Source organism: Ahaetulla prasina, chromosome 15 (assembly GCF_028640845.1).
Source record: "Ahaetulla prasina isolate Xishuangbanna chromosome 15, ASM2864084v1, whole genome shotgun sequence".
Taxonomy (NCBI): domain Eukaryota; kingdom Metazoa; phylum Chordata; class Lepidosauria; order Squamata; family Colubridae; genus Ahaetulla; species Ahaetulla prasina.
In genome coordinates this window covers 7,178,270-7,193,779 of record NC_080553.1, presented here as the reverse complement: position 1 = coordinate 7,193,779, position 15,510 = coordinate 7,178,270, and the positions used below count along the sequence as shown (strand labels likewise).

Here is a 15,510-nt window from a genome sequence, read left to right as displayed (position 1 = left end):
ACTTCGTTAAGACGTTTTCTATATTTCACTCATCTGCTTTTTCCCACTTTTCATATTTATTCTCTAACCATTGATCAAATAATTCCCATATGGATGAATAGATAAAATACTAGATATGACCGTAAATTGTCATTGTGATTGTATAAAATATTTGCACAAAATATTGGTACCGAGACGACACACTGTTTAATGGAATATGATGTATGAATCAAAATAAAATTTAAAAAGTTTATATTAAAAAAAAAGTGTGCAGGGTTTAACTCCCAAGGATTTTAGGAACCAAAAGCAATTACCTGCGTGGAAAAAATAAATAAATCTTATTGTCATGCACAGATTCCTGATATCAAGCTGGACAGCCGTCGTTCAATGCACATTTTACCTAAGAAGACAGAAGGATATGAGGGATACGATTAATTGACCATCCCTAAAATGTTCAGAGCTCGCGAGGACTAGAAAAATACCCCAAATCTCCCCCTAAAAAACCTCCATAGCTTTAAACCCCAATTTTATACTTTTGGCCAAATATACTGTATGTATGTCAAAGAAAATGATCGCGAATTTTGATCATGGGACCATGGGGATGTTGCAACAGTCCTAAATGTGAAAGAGCCATACACATGCTCCTTTTTTTCCAGGTCCTTTCTAACTTCAAATGGTCACTAAGTGAATGGTTATAAGCCAAAGACTACTTGTGTAATAATTCTCACGCCTAGCAGTTATGTGCAAGCTTTAACGCAGGAAGTTGGGTTATGTAAACAAAGCACGTAAACGAATGTAGTCCTATGTCACTATGCTGAAAGTTTTTGTGTGATTTTTAAACCTCTCGTTTGTGTGTCAAAATGCTTTCTTCTCCAAATAAGTGAAAAGGCCAGAATAGTAGGCTTCAAAAGGCAACTGGTCTTTCTGTTTGTTTGTTTTTTGGTTTGTTTTTTAGTTTTTTTTAATTTGCATTTATACCCCGCCCTTCTCCGAAGGCTCAGGGAGGCTTACACTATGTTAAGCAATAGTCTTCATCCATTTGTATATTATATACAAGGTCATCTTATTGCCCCCAACAATCTGGGTTTTGTTGTTGTTGAAGATGTTTCGCTTCTCATCCAAGACGTTTTTGCTGAAGAAGCCTCTTGGATGGATGAGAAGCAAAATATCTTCAAGGAATAACAAAGGAAGTCCAACTGCCTCTTGAAAAAAAAAGCACTTTTGGGACAACCATGACCTGGATGACTGAGAATGTCCACAGAGAGTAGACCTCAAAGCAATATGACTATGAAGAAAACAAGAGTTTTCTAGCCTAAGTGCATTTTAATTATAATTTTAAATTTTAAAGGGTTTTACGTCGGTCTATGACCGTTTTAGCTAATTAGGCCTATTAAATATTTGTTTTAAATTTGTTTTAAATTTGTTATTTATATTACGTATATTCTGTGTTTTTAATATGACTCCCTGAGTCTTTCGGGAGAAGGACAGTATAGAAATTAAATTATAAATAAATTATAAATAAATAAAAAGAGTGATTAGATAAGAAAGTTGGAGAAAACAAGATTCAAAACAAAATAAAACAAAAAACTCCATGAAGGAGTCTCAGCATGTCTCTTTCCTGGCCCTCCTTACATTTATTGATGTTCTCAACATCTCCTTGCTCAGTGATGAAGTTCAAGAGACCTTCCATCAAGAGCAACGCTTTCTGGTATCTTTGGACACAGTCTTCTCGGTGATGGAACATCTCATCCAAAGCAGCAGCCTGAACCTGGGAAGGAAAAACATCTTCAGAGTCTAGGAGCCATAGTTGCATAGTGGTTAGAATGCAGTATTACATGCTAATTCTGCTAACTGCTGGCTGCCAGCAGTTCAAGTCTCACCAGCTCAAGGTTGACTCAGCCTTCCATCCTTCCGAGGTCGGTAAAATGAGGACCCAGATTGTTGGGGGCAAGAGGCTACTCTGTAAACTGCTTAGAGAGGGCTGTAAAGCACTGTGAAGCGATATGTAAGTCTAAGTGCTATTGCCCTTCCTTCCTTCCTTCCTTCCTTCCTTCCTTCCTTCCTTCCTTCCTTCCTTCCTTCCTTCCTTCCTTCCTTCCTTCCTTCCTTCCTTCCTTCCTTCCATAGTGCACAGTGGTTAGTATGCAGTATTGCAGGCAAACTCTGCCTGCAGTTCGATTCTGAACCATTTCAAGGTTGACTCAGCCTTCCATCCTTCTGAGGTCGGTCAAATGAGGACCCAGATTGTTGGGGGCAAGAGGCTACTCTGTAAACCGCTTAGAGAGGGCTGTAAAGCACTGTAAAGTGGTATATAAGTCTAAGTGCTACTGCTATTGCGGTTTTCCTTCCTTCCTTCCTTCTTTTTAGAATGGAGCATTGCAGAATTTAGAATGGAGCATCTGCCCACTGTCAGCAGTTCGATTCTGACCGGCTCAAGGGTGACTCAGCCTTCCATCCTTCCAAGGTGGGTAAAATGAGGGCCCAAATTATTGGGGGCAATAGGATACTCTGTAAACTGCTTAGAGTGGCCTGTAAAGCACTGTGAAGTGGTATATAAGTCTAAGTACTATGGGTATTGCTCTTTTTTTCCCCTTCCTTCCTTCCTTCCTTCCTTCCTTCCTTCCTTCCTTTCTTCTGTCCATCAGCCTCTGCCTATGATGCTTGCTTGCTATCCGCTGCTATTGTAATGGGAGAGGGGAGGTTTTGCTGGTATATGGCGGGTGGGGGGGAAGCGAGCTGGTGGAGACGTCTCAAGAAAAGGGAGGAAACTTCTCACAGACTTCAAGCAGCTGTGGAAGGAGCTGACAGCTGTCAAGGTCAACCGTTCCAGCATACCAGAGAGATGGAGGCCATCTGAAGAAGAGCCCCACATGACACCTCGGGGAGATGTGGATTGGACACTCAATTTGGTTCCTTGGGGGTCGGGATTTGGGATTGTTTTCAATATCTAATTTTCGCGCCTATTGCCTCAGACCTTGCTTTTCTTTTGAATAGAATAGAATAGAATTTTTTTATTGGCCAAGTGTGATTGGACACACAAGGAATTTGTCTTGGTGCAGATGCTCTCAGTATATATAAAAGAAAAGATACGTTCATCAAGGTACAACATTTACATTTACAACACAAATGATGGTCAATATATCAATATAAATCATAAGGATTACCAGCAACAAAATTACAGTCATACAGTCATAAGTGGAAAGAAATTGGTGATGGGAACTATGAGATTAATAGTAGTGCAGATTCAGTAAATAGTTTGACAGTGTTGAAGGAATTATTTGTTTAGCAGAGTGATGGCCTTCGGGAACAAACTGTTTTTTTGTCTAGTTGTTCTGGTGTGCAGTGCTCTATAGCGTCGTTTTGAGGGTAGGAGTTGAAACAGTTTATGTCCAGGATGCGAGGGGTCTGTAAATATTTTCATATTTTGAAAAAAATTTATATTGTTGCATTCAGTTCATACTCAATAAAAGTACCTTTCTCTATAAACATGGAGTTGGGGGTTTTCTTTCTTGGGTTTTAAACGGAGGCATGCCTGACACCTATCTTCCTTCCTTCCTTCCTTCCTTCCTTCCTTCCTTCCTTCCTTCCTTCCTTCCATCCATCCATCCATCCATCCATCCATCCTTCGCAGTGGTCAGAATGGAGCATTGCAGGCTAACTCTGCCCACTGTCAGCAGTTTGATCCTGACCAGCTCAAGGTTGACTCAGCCTTCCGTCCTTCCGAGATCAGTAAAACGAGGACCCAGATTGTTGGGGGCAAGAGGCTGTAAAACCGCTTAGAAAGGGCTGTAAAGCACTGTGAAGTGGCATACAAATCTAAGGGCTATTGCGATCGACTCAACCTTCCATCCTTCCAAAGTCGGCAAAATGAAGACCCCGATTGTTGGCGGGCAATATGCTGACTTTGTAAACTGCTTAGAGAAGGCTGTAAAGCGATATATAAGTCTAAGTGCTATTGCTATTCTCCTAATTGCCTTAGGATCAAAACTCTTTGAGTTGACACCCAGAGACATATCTGCCCCCCCCCCCCCTGCTGCCACCAACACCCCCATCATCCTACATTGCAACACCAGATCAGGTCTCAACCTACCATCTGCACAGCGTGGCTAAAGATGAGCTTCTCGGCCGTGATGCTGTTGATGCGGTCCATCAGTTTCTGTTTGTCCATGAACCACCTCTGTAGCCTTAAATTCAGGTGATGGCACGAAGAGACGCTGCTTTTATACAGATCGTTGAGCTTTCTCACAACTACAGGAAGAACATCAATAAAGGAAGAAAGTCACTCACCAGATAGGAAAATCGCTTGCACGCTTCCTGCAAGACTCCAGACTCTCTTTTCTGGAATCTTCCCTGAATGTCCTTTGACCGATTGCAATCAACTAACCTTGACTACCGTATTAAGAGGCCAAAAAAAAATTATTCTTCTATTATCCTTTTTTAAAGTTTTTTTTTATTTTTTACTTTTCAAAATACAAACATTCTATCTTTCCTTAAACAGTGTGTCTGTCATCTGGGTTCAAATATCTCTTTGCAACAACCTTCAATATTTACAACATCATTCACATTAATATTAATTCTCTGGTTTTAAAATTATGGTATGTTAAACAGTTAAACATTATAAGCCTAATCATTTTTCCTCTTAACATGTCTTCTAGTGTAAATACAATAATAACAACATTACACATAAGTATCCTCATCTTCATAATGCTAACAAATTATCATCTTATTTATAGCTCTATCTTAACATTACTCTTCTTTTAATCTTCTTTTATTTCCAGTTTCCCTTTTTACTCTCTAACCATTGATAGACGACTTCCCATATCAGATAATATTCAGTTTGTTCTTTCTCCTTAATTGCTAGTGTTAATCTGTTCATTTATGCACAGTCTAATATTTTCCCAATCACCTTCTCCTCAATAGGAATCTCTTCACTTTTCCAATATTGTGCAAATACAATTCTTCTATCATCTTGAGCTCCAGGAAGGGAAGAAAGATTGAAATAAATTGAACCAATCAGAACTTTAACATGAGCTGCTAAAATTCAGCCCAAAGTTGTTGGAATTCCACTTTTCAATATGACAGAAGAAGAATGAAAGAACTTGCACAGAAAGCCTACAACTGCAAAAGGTTTGTTCACCTCTATCAGAATTTTAAACCTCCTTCATGCTTTCCATAGGTAAGATAAGAAAGCAGTACGGAAGATTTTTTTTCTCTCAGCAACAAGAAAATCGATAACTTATTTTTAAAATAAGAAGACACTTAAAAGCAAAGACACTTAAGGTCAACCATGAAGGTATTTAGAATAGAATAGAATAGAATAGAATTTTATTGGCCAAGTGTGATTGGACACACAAGGAATTTGTCTTGGTGCATATGCTCTCAGTGTACAGAAAAGAAAAGATACCTTCATCAAGGTACAACATTTACAACACAATTGATGATCAATATATCAATATAAATCATAAGGATTGCCGGCAACAAGTTATAGTCATACAGTCATAAGTGGAAAGAGATTGGTGATGGGAACTATGAAACGATTAATAGTAGTGCAGATTCAGTAAATAGTCTGACAGTGTTGAGGGAATTATTTGTTTAGCAGAGTGATGGCTTTCGGGAAAAAACTGTTCTTGTGTCTAGTTGTTCTGGTGTGCAGTGCTCTATAGCATCGTTTTGAGGGTAGGAGTTGAAACAGTTTATGTCCAGGATGCGAGGGATCTGCAAATATTTTCACGGCCCTCTTCTTCATTTAAAACCTCCCCTTAACTCTATTCCGTACTGTATTAGTAAGTCAAATTTAGTTCTTCTCCTTTAATTTTAAAATGGTTTAACTGTTCCTTCTGGCTCCCTCTAGTGACCAACCTTGGAAGTTCCATCCTATCTTGGTTTTTTTTTAAGAATTCAAAGCAACGGTATTTACCCACAGGAAGGGGTCTCATAATTAGTTTCAAAATCTTATTTCAGATCCATTATTCCATTTATAACTTTCCCAAATGATCATTCTAATCATCCTTTTGCTGTTTATTCCCTTCACCCACTCCTTAAAAAAAAACACCCTTAAATGGGTATCTAAAACTTCTTTCCTGACGGATTGAAGAAAACTCAGCCAGCGTAGTAAAAACTTGCGGTTCTGAATATTCCTAACACCTGAAAAGCATCTGTTTAAGAGCACCTTTTAAACAGTGGTGACATTTAATTTTTTTCCCTACCGGTTCTGTAGGCGTGGCTTGGCAAGGGGGGGTCCTGTGACTCATGGCCATGCCCACTCAGTCACATGACCCCTACCACCACCAAGCCACGCCCACAGAACCTAGTAGGAAAAAATGTGTGTATGAACATGAGAAGGGCTCATAGTGAATGCTGTGGCAGAGACAATCCGAACTTTTCTCCCTCCATTCACAGCGGAGCTGCTGCAGCCTATCCCTTTAAGGTAGTCCCTGGGAGGGAGGGAGAGAGAGAGGGGTGAGCGGGTCAAGTGGCCGGAAGGACCAAGCGAGCAGCTGGAAGAGGTGAGCGGCGATCGGGTGACCAGGCGGGCGTGGGCAGGGCCAACCAGGGGTGATTTTTACTGGTTTGGCAAACTGATTAAAATCGTCCCTACTGGTTCGCCATAGCCGGTTCGATCCGGTTGAATTTCACCCCTGCTTTTAAAAAAATTTTCCTGCCTCTTCATTCTATGCTTTATTTCATTTCTGCTTCACTTGACTCTTCAAAAAGTTTGCTCCTTGCATTTTTTTTCTTTTTAAAACTCCTTTTTTTTTATCCCTGCTGATTTTTCTGTTGATTCTGAATGCTTTGGAATGAAATACCAAGGCGTGCATTTCTAAAAAGTGACGTCAAAAGACAGGTGTCATCTCCTTCCTATTATTCCCCCTCTACCCTGGAACAACCTTTGCCAAGGAATGAGTCAACTGGCTGAGTGATGGCATACTAATTTAAGATCATGGGCCTAACTCTGTAATTATTAAGTCGCACCCACATCAATTATCTTTAAGCCCTTAGCTTAGCACATAGCTAAGTGCTGAGAAACTCCTATCAGGTAATTTAGGTGTTATTTTTCTTGCTCCGAGATTAGCAATCAGGATCTTGGACAAAACAACAGAACCATATTTGCCGTTACAGAACAAACTGAATATAAAACCAAAGTAGAACCACCTCCAACTTGAAAAAAAGTTGGGGAAGGGCAAGTATAGACCATAGGGGAGAAGATGAAAATTAAGATTAGCGTCATTCCTTTTGATGTTCTTGAAGAACTTCAAGACCAGGTTAGGTCACCAAGCCTGGAGGTCCCAGAGATCTGGAGACATGTTTATAGTAGATGGCTGTATTATTGAGGTGGATATATTCATTCTCAATCAGCCAGGGGTCTTCCTTCCTTCCTTCCTTCGTCTTTCTTCCTCCCTCCTTTCCTTCCTTTCCTTCCTCTTTCCTTTCTCCCTCCTTTCCTTCCTTCCTTCGTTTTTTCTTCCTCCCTCCTTTCCTTCCTCCCTCCTTTCCTTCCTTTCCTTCCTTTCCTTCCTCTTTCCTTTCTCCCTCCTTTCCTTCCTTCCTTTGTCTTTTCTTCCTTCCTTCTTTCCTTTCCTTCCTTCCTTCCTTTGTCTTTTCTTCCTTCCTTCTTTCCTTTCCTTCCTTCCTTCCTTCCTTCCTTCATCTTTCCTCCCTCCCTCCTTCCTTGTCTTTCTTTCCTTCCTCCCTCCCTTCTGCCTGAACAAGCCCTTGCTGTTTTCTTGGCAAGATTTTTCAGAACAGGTTTTCCATTGCCTCCTTCCTAGGGCTGAAAGAAAGTGACTGGCCCAAAACCATCTCACCGACTTGGTGACTGTGAACTAGAACTCCTGGTCTCCCAGTTTCTACCCTCGTGCCTTACCCATTCTGAGCGACAATAATTACTAAAATGATGGAAGAAGCACCAGATTCTTTCAATGGCCAGACGGTAAGCAAAGATGAATTCTCACATCTACTGCTACTTAAAACTGTCTTCAAAACTGCTTGCTGGGGAAACAAAAATTAGGCATTCCTTGTGCAGTTGCGTGCACAAATACTTACTTTGCTTGACCGTGGAGGAGAGACACAATTTGCCTGCACGGATCTGGTCAATGGCCATCTGAAGCCCGGCGGACAGCAATTCAGCTACTTTCAAGTATAAGACCAGTTGTTCTGCGTAGCTTCAAACACAACAAAACAAGAGCTCAAAGGTCAACGGAGGTGCAGAAGGAAACCACATAGTTGTTTTACTTCCTGGGCGTGGCACAAAGGCAACACAGCCAGAGAATAAGTATGAGTCCCTTTATTAGCTCCAACTTTGCCCCCAACGTCTCTTTTACTCTCCGGTCTGGAGAAAAACTCTCCCACAAAACTGGCTAAAAATACTTCAGTCCAAGCGTTATAAACAGAAAACTTCCAACTATAAATCCAACAAGACAAGATGAGGTAATTAATTCAGCAGGACAAGCAAGATAAGGAGTTGCAGAAGTGAAGTAGCACGGCAGTAAATCAAACTAGTTGGGAGGATGCCAGGACTTCAGATAAAGCAGCTAACACAAGATGAACTCACGTGTTTATTCCCGACAAGTGCCCCTCCCATTTGCCTCTCCTTTAAACTCCATCCTTAGGTGTGCCTTGTGAAGGGAATCAGGGCCCTTTCCTCCCTCCCTCCCACGCAACCCACATTGCTCTCTTCTCCGTTCTTCCCTGCGTGCCCTAGGATGAGGAGGGGGTGGGCTCTCCCTTGTTCTACCTCTTCCCTGCTCTGCCCAGCCTGATTTTGCCCTTCCCCAGTTTCCTCCACAGCCAATGGAGCCACTCTCTCGCTCTCTGTCAGCTGTTTGTCTTCCCTTTAGGATTCAGACTCTGATGGGGACACTTCCCTACCATTGGGTTGATGTCGTAGGTGGGATCCCACACCGGGGTGTGTTGCTATTTACCTCCATTCCTTGCTGAGCAAGCTGATTTGGTCAGCGACGACACTTTCTTGGAGCTGGTACTCGGAGGCCACCGAGCTGGACATCTCACTGGCGCTTCCTTTGATGGTGGCGAGCTCCATCACATAGTGGACAAAAGCCAGCGTGAACCTCAAGCTGCGTAAGATGTCCGTGTGCTCTTGCTGAAAATGCAGAATGGACACAACATTAGAAGGGTCTCTCTGCTAAGACACCAAAGGTCTAACCATGTGCTTTCAAGCCAGGAAATAGTTTTACTAGTTTGGTTAAGGTGGTGGGATATTGCATGATAGCTTATTTTGTCTCCCAATCACACTTTGGAATAAGCTGAGGTGGACAACCTCAAATAAGACAGTTTCTTTGATTGAGGATGGAGTAGAATTTGGATCTAGTCTGGGCCGGGAAGAAGAGACCGATTGCAAGTCTCCCAGGAAGCTTCCACAGATGACGTTTTCCCTCTATCTAATTGAACATGATGCTTCTTCTTGTAGACTGTAGAAGGAGACCTTCATGGATCTTCTCTTACAACAGGGGTGTCAAACTCGATTTAATTGAGGGCCGCAACTGGGTTGTGTTTGACCTCGGGGTGTCAGGGTTCCAAGTAACACCCCCAAAGAAAGAATATTCCAAGGCTTGAAGTTCCTCAAAGTTCCATTTTCTTAGAGATGTCATATTGGCACATCTGGGAAAACCTGAATCTGAAAGCTTCCAGGTTTTCCCCACCCAAAGGAAAATTCAAGTCCCTGCCCAGCACCCACATGTCCATCACATGGTCCAATCAATGCACCATCCCAACTAGAGATGCCTCCTAGTCACGTCCCTCCAGGGCAAGATGTCCTTGACTATCAGAGAAAGGAATGTTATTATGACTATATATCACCCATGCTCCATACAATCCCCCCTCCCAGTTTCTCACAGTAGTAAATGTGGCAGGCCTGAAGGCCCAATGCAAACGATGGCTTCCAGGCCTGACAGGGTGGGCGTGGGCATGGCCAGGGTGGGTGTGGCCAGCTCAACGTCACTTGTCGAGGCTCCGTTTTCATCCATGATGGCCTCCTGCAGCCCTCTGCCAGCCAAAATGGAGCTGGGCGGGGGGTGCGGTCGCGTGGGGCCCACCCAGGCTCCATTTTTGGCCGTGATGACCTCCTGCAGCCCTCTGCCTGCGAAAACGGTGCTCCCTGAGCTTTTCGCTGGTAGAGGGGTGCAGGAGGCCATCACGGCCGAAATCGGAGCCCAGGAAGGTCACACACAGCCCTCCTGAGCTCCGTTTTCGCTGGCAGGGCCCCGTGGGCCAGATATAAGCACTCTGTGGGCCCGCAGGCCATGAGTTTGACACCCCTGTCTTACAAAGTCTATGGTTGAGGATGGTTTAGAGCCTAAATGTTTACTCTTTTTTTTTTACTGTTTTCAACTTGGGCTGGGGGGAATGAAACTCACTTCCATGAGGGTCTCCTCAGGTAGCTCAGGTGCCTCAAAGGTAACGGCTCCTTCCAGGTTGGCAGCAATTGGATCAGCCAATGTATATCTGAGACCTGATGGCGCTTCAAGGATTTCCCCACCGGCTCCCATAATGAAGTGACGCCCACTGAAAGATCCTCCAGAACTCAGAGAACTTGAAGATCCTACTAAGAAAAAAGAAAAAGCAGAATATGTAACACAAAACTTAGGAAGTTGAACATCCAAAAGAAAACAAAAGCCCTCATCTTCACATCTAAATGTTTTTTTTAAAAAAAGTAAACTGTGGGAATACCATAGCGCTGATGATGTTACCTAGTTGGGTCATGAAATGTCTCCAAGAAAACAACCAAGCTCAGGGACCACTAAGGATCCCACAGTCCTCCTCCTCTGCCTCCTCCTGCCCCGCAAACCCCACATCTTCCAAACACTGATGATATTACCTAGTTGGGTCAAGAAACATTTGCAAGAAAACCACCAAGCTCAGAGAGCATCAAGGACCCTACAGTCCTCCCTCCTCCACCACCTCAAACCCCACTCCTTCCTAACACTGATGGTGTTACCTGGTTGGGTAATGAAACATCTGCAAGAAAACCACCAAGCTCAGAGAGCACGGAGGCCTCTCAGTTCAAACCTGAACTATTGTTCTCTAACAATTTCTTCATTGTACAACGTAAAGAGACCAACAAAAATGGTTCTCTTTCCCGGTTCGGGTACCTGAATACATTCTGGTTCGGGTGGTTTGCGGTGGTGTTGTCCCAGCAGGAGGTGACCCAACGGTGAAGATCACCGGTGAAGGGCTTCCTGAACCACCTTCTCTGGCCCCCGAGTGAAGGGTTCCTCCACAACCCACGGAAGGAGCTATGGAGAAAACATGAACATCTCAATTCCTCTGGTGGCTCAGACTGCTAAGACAGTCTGTTATTAACACAGCTGCTTGCAATTACTGCAGGTTCAAGTCCCACCAGGCCCAAGGTTGACTCAGCCTTCCATCCTTTATAAGGTAGGTAAAATGAGGACCTAGATTGTTGGGGGGGCAATAAGTTGACTTTGTATATAATATACAAATGGATGAAGATTATTGCTTGACATAGTGTAAGCCGCCCTGAGTCTTCGGAGAAGGGCAGGATATAAATGCAAAAAAAAATTCAAGTTTAAGGCCCAGCCTCTCCCCCTTATTCAAGAAAGGAATGACTCTCGAAACTTAGCATTTCAAAAGGAGCCTTTCATTGAATAGAGGTGATAGCAGGGGGAAAGGATAGCAGGCTCTGAGGGCCCTCAGGCCATACAGTTAGAACCATGATGGCGAATCTTTTCCGGGCCGAGTGCCCAAAGCTCCTGAACCCCCAAAACATAATGCACAGCAGGAGTGAAATGCTACCAGTTTGGGCAAACTGGTAGTGATAAAAACTTTAAAAAGTAAAAAAATGCTTTAAAAAGTAAAAAAAAAAAAAAAGGTTCCGACAATCACAGCTGCGCCATACGATTGTCGGAACCTTTTTTTAACACATTTTTTTACTACCTATTTGCCCGAACCGGTAGTAAAAAAATACTTTAAAAAAGTAAAAAAAGAGGTTCCAATGAATGCGTGGCACAGCTGCTTGCCGCCCCCGGCACATGCCCTGCCCTGCCCACCTGTGCATGCATGGCAGAGACCTGACGACCATTCGGTCGGTGGCAGGCGCCTGCTCATGCATGGCGGACTGGAACTGGGGCGATGGCTTGCGTGCCTGTGTGCCACCTGTGGCACGCTTGCCATAGGTTTGCCATCACGGAGTTAGAATAAAGGAATTAGAAACACCTCCCACCAGTCCAATGTGGATTCAGCCAATCCACAGGTGTGAAGTTGTTATTGTGCCAGCCGCTCTGAGAAAAAGATAAGGGAAGGGTCCTCCTTCCACCCGCTCTCAAGTGATAAAATCCACCTGGTCCTCCCTCCACTTTACATTCCCCAAAAGGTGCAAAAATGCCAGGGTGCTTAGGCGCCAGGCTAGAAGTTAAAGGTAAAGGTTCCCCTCGCACATACGTGCTAGTCGTTCCTGACTCTAGGGGGCAGTGCTCATTTCTGTTTCGAAGCCGAAGAGCCAGCGCTGTCCAAAGACGTCTCCGTGGTCATGTGGCTGGCATAACTCAACGCCAAAGGCGCACGGAACACTGTTACCTTCCCACCAAAGGTGGCCTCTATTTTTCTACTTGCATTTTTTTTTACGTGCTTTCGAACTGCTAGGTTGGCAGAAGCTGGGACAAGTCACAGGAGCTCACCCCGTTACGTGGCACTAGGGATTCGAGCCGCTGAACTGCCAACCTTTCTAATGGACAAGCTCAGTGTCTTAGCCACTGAGCAACCGCATCCCCAGGCTAGAAGTTACAAATCAATAAATTGCAGGATAGAGGATATACAGGAAAGAAAGTAATAAGTAAAAGAAAATATTTTTTAAAAAAAACTCTTCCCCTGAAGAATGACGGATGCATGGATCTAACATTAAGTTTCATGGATGCAGGAAAGAGAAAAAAATCATAAACTTAAAAAAAAAAAAAGGACGAAAACACCCCCAAATGTCTCAGTTTCCAGCACCTGTAATCTCCATGGGCTTCTCGTTGTTGAGGCTATCATTATTGCCAGCTTCCCCGAAAGCAGCTTTAAGAAGCAGGTCGGTGAGGCGCCCAGTGCTGAGTGACCTGCAAAATGAGAAAACGGCATTTTGGAGAAGGCCCCGTCTGTTTCCTGGTAAAATAAGGGGGGAAATCTACATTGGGGGGGACAAACTCGGTTACGGTGAGGCCTTCGTGAATTTAGAGAGCATCCTCAGTTTCGGGAGTAACATTTCTGGCTGTTGTGTGGAGGATGTGAACGCAGCAGCACACTGGAGAAACTCATCAAAAATGAATTATCTTCTCCACCTCACCACCCCGCCCTGAAAGGCAAAAAATGTAAACCCCAACCCCTTCTAGCCCCCTTGATGATGTTACCTAGTTCGGTAATGAAACGTCTGCAAGGAAACAACCAAGCTCAGAAACCTCTAAGGGCCCCACATGTGACTTAGGTTAGTCTATCTGCAAACCAACTTTGACTTTTATTTTTGGTTGTGAGGGTCCCCACCTGCCTTTGGCGTCTTCCATCGGCCTCAAACTGAGGCCTCCTTGTTGGTAAGGTAAGTGTCCCATTTCTTTCAAATCCGGCAGTGTCTTGTTCCTCGTTGGGGTGATGACAACGGCTTGATGGGCCAAGAGAGCGAACAGATTTTGGGAGCTGGGGGTTTTACTGAACTCAAAGGGGGACCTTGCCTATATTTGGGGGGAAAAAAACACAAAACCAAAACATTAAAAGGAAGGAGATGTGACAAAAACGATAGAAATGGACAGGAATAGAAAACGCAATCTGCAGTTTTTTAAGGCTTATGATCACGCTGAACATTTTTGGAACTTCTTGTGGGAGACCCATACAACAAGGAGTATTTGCTAAGCAGCGAAAGAATTGCTCAATTGATGCGACCCTCTCGTTCTTTTCTCCCAAAAACCCGGTTTGGTGGAGTGATTAAGGTGCTGGATGAGAAACCAGGAGCTTGGGAGTTCTAATCCTTACTCAAGACATGGAAGTTGGCTGGGTGACTTTGGGGCAATCACCAGGAGACTAGGAGTTCTAGTTCCACTTTAGGCAGGAAAGATAGCTGGGTGACTTCAGGACAGTCCCTCTCTCTCATACGGCTGTGGTTGGGGGGCAATTTAGATTGACGCAACCTCCCAATTTAGAACTTTCCAATTCCACCCAAGGGGGTCCTGAGGAAGGGTAGACTACCTTTGTTGGAGAACCCAAAATGGTGGGCAAGGGAGTCCTCTGCATGAATTCGGAGAGCTTTGGAGAAGACCTGAGGGGCCGACCAGACTGAAGGCTGGGTAGTCGCGTGGCCTGAGCAGCTGGGACGGGGCTGAAGTGGGGGACCAGCGGATCCGAGTACTGCTTGGTGACTTTTTGCCGGCAGGAATGGAAATCGGAGAGGTTGGGAGCGCTGTGAAGACGATAGCCCAGTCCTCGCAGAGAAGGATCCGATCCTGAAGCATCTGAAGGGAAGAGGGGATAAAACAGGAGAGGGAGTGAAGAGCAGAAAGGAAGCAGAAAACACCAAGGCAAGAAGAGATGTTAGAGAGATGATAGACAGAGAGAGAGAGAGAGAGAGAGACATAAGATAGAGAGAGAATGATAAATAGATAAACAGGGAGATTGTAGATAGATAGATAGATAGATAGATAGATAGATAGATAGATAGATAGATAGATAGATAGATAGATAGATAGATAGATAGATAGATAGATAGATATGATATAGATGGAGGGAGGGAGGGAGGGAGGGAGGGAGGGATGATAGATGGATGGATGGACAGATAGAGATAGATAGATAGATATTATAGATAGATAGATAGATGATAGATAGATACATAGATACATAGAGATAGAGACAGACAGACAGACAGAGAAAATAATATAGATATATATATAGAGAGAGAGACAAACATGATGGATGGATGGATAGATACAGAGAGAATGATAGACGATAGATGATACAGACAGATGATAAACAGATAAATAGATGATAGACAGACAGACGAATGATAGATAGATAGACAGACAGACAGACAGATAGAAAATGATACGATATAGATATATATAGAGAGACAGACAAACACAATGGATGGATACAGAGAGAATGATAGATGATAATGACAGACAGACAATATAGATATAGATAGATAGATGACAGACAGACAGACAAATGATAGATAGATAAATAGATAGATAGATAGATAGATAGATAGATAGATAGATAGATAGATAGATAGATAGATAGATAGATAGATAGATAGATAGGTGGATAGATAGATGGATGAATGGATGGATGATCGATAGGGTGCCCAGAACCCTGAGAAGTTTCAAAGAAGGTTTGACATCAAACGTACCTGATATGGGCACCCGAGTTCTCAACTCGGTTCCGAGAGGACACGGGATGATCATCTGGTCGGACTGCTCTGGAATTGTTCCAACTTCAGGAAAAGGAAAAGGAAAACCAGCATGATGAGAAATCACACACTCAGAGAAAGATAAGAGACGTGGTGGTGCAGTGATTGGAGTCACAAGTGAAAACAGG

The 15,510-nt window shown here is 43.5% G+C and overlaps 1 protein-coding gene across 1 annotated transcript in view; it reads right to left on the bottom strand.

The window, feature by feature from the left end:
- Positions 1 to 15,510, bottom strand: part of ULK1 (unc-51 like autophagy activating kinase 1) — a 99,450-nt gene that overhangs the window by 7,808 nt on the left and 76,132 nt on the right. Inside the window, exons 20-30 of the mRNA XM_058158202.1 lie at positions 15,323 to 15,406; positions 14,167 to 14,429; positions 13,471 to 13,655; positions 12,946 to 13,049; positions 11,088 to 11,231; positions 10,353 to 10,540; positions 8,901 to 9,079; positions 8,023 to 8,141; positions 4,070 to 4,227; positions 1,612 to 1,747; positions 293 to 379 (exon numbers count right to left, since the gene is read on the bottom strand). Of these exons, the coding sequence (XP_058014185.1) occupies positions 324 to 379; positions 1,612 to 1,747; positions 4,070 to 4,227; positions 8,023 to 8,141; positions 8,901 to 9,079; positions 10,353 to 10,540; positions 11,088 to 11,231; positions 12,946 to 13,049; positions 13,471 to 13,655; positions 14,167 to 14,429; positions 15,323 to 15,406 (1,616 nt within the window). The 3' untranslated portion in view covers positions 293 to 323. The remainder of the gene's footprint in view (positions 1 to 292; positions 380 to 1,611; positions 1,748 to 4,069; positions 4,228 to 8,022; positions 8,142 to 8,900; positions 9,080 to 10,352; positions 10,541 to 11,087; positions 11,232 to 12,945; positions 13,050 to 13,470; positions 13,656 to 14,166; positions 14,430 to 15,322; positions 15,407 to 15,510) is intronic.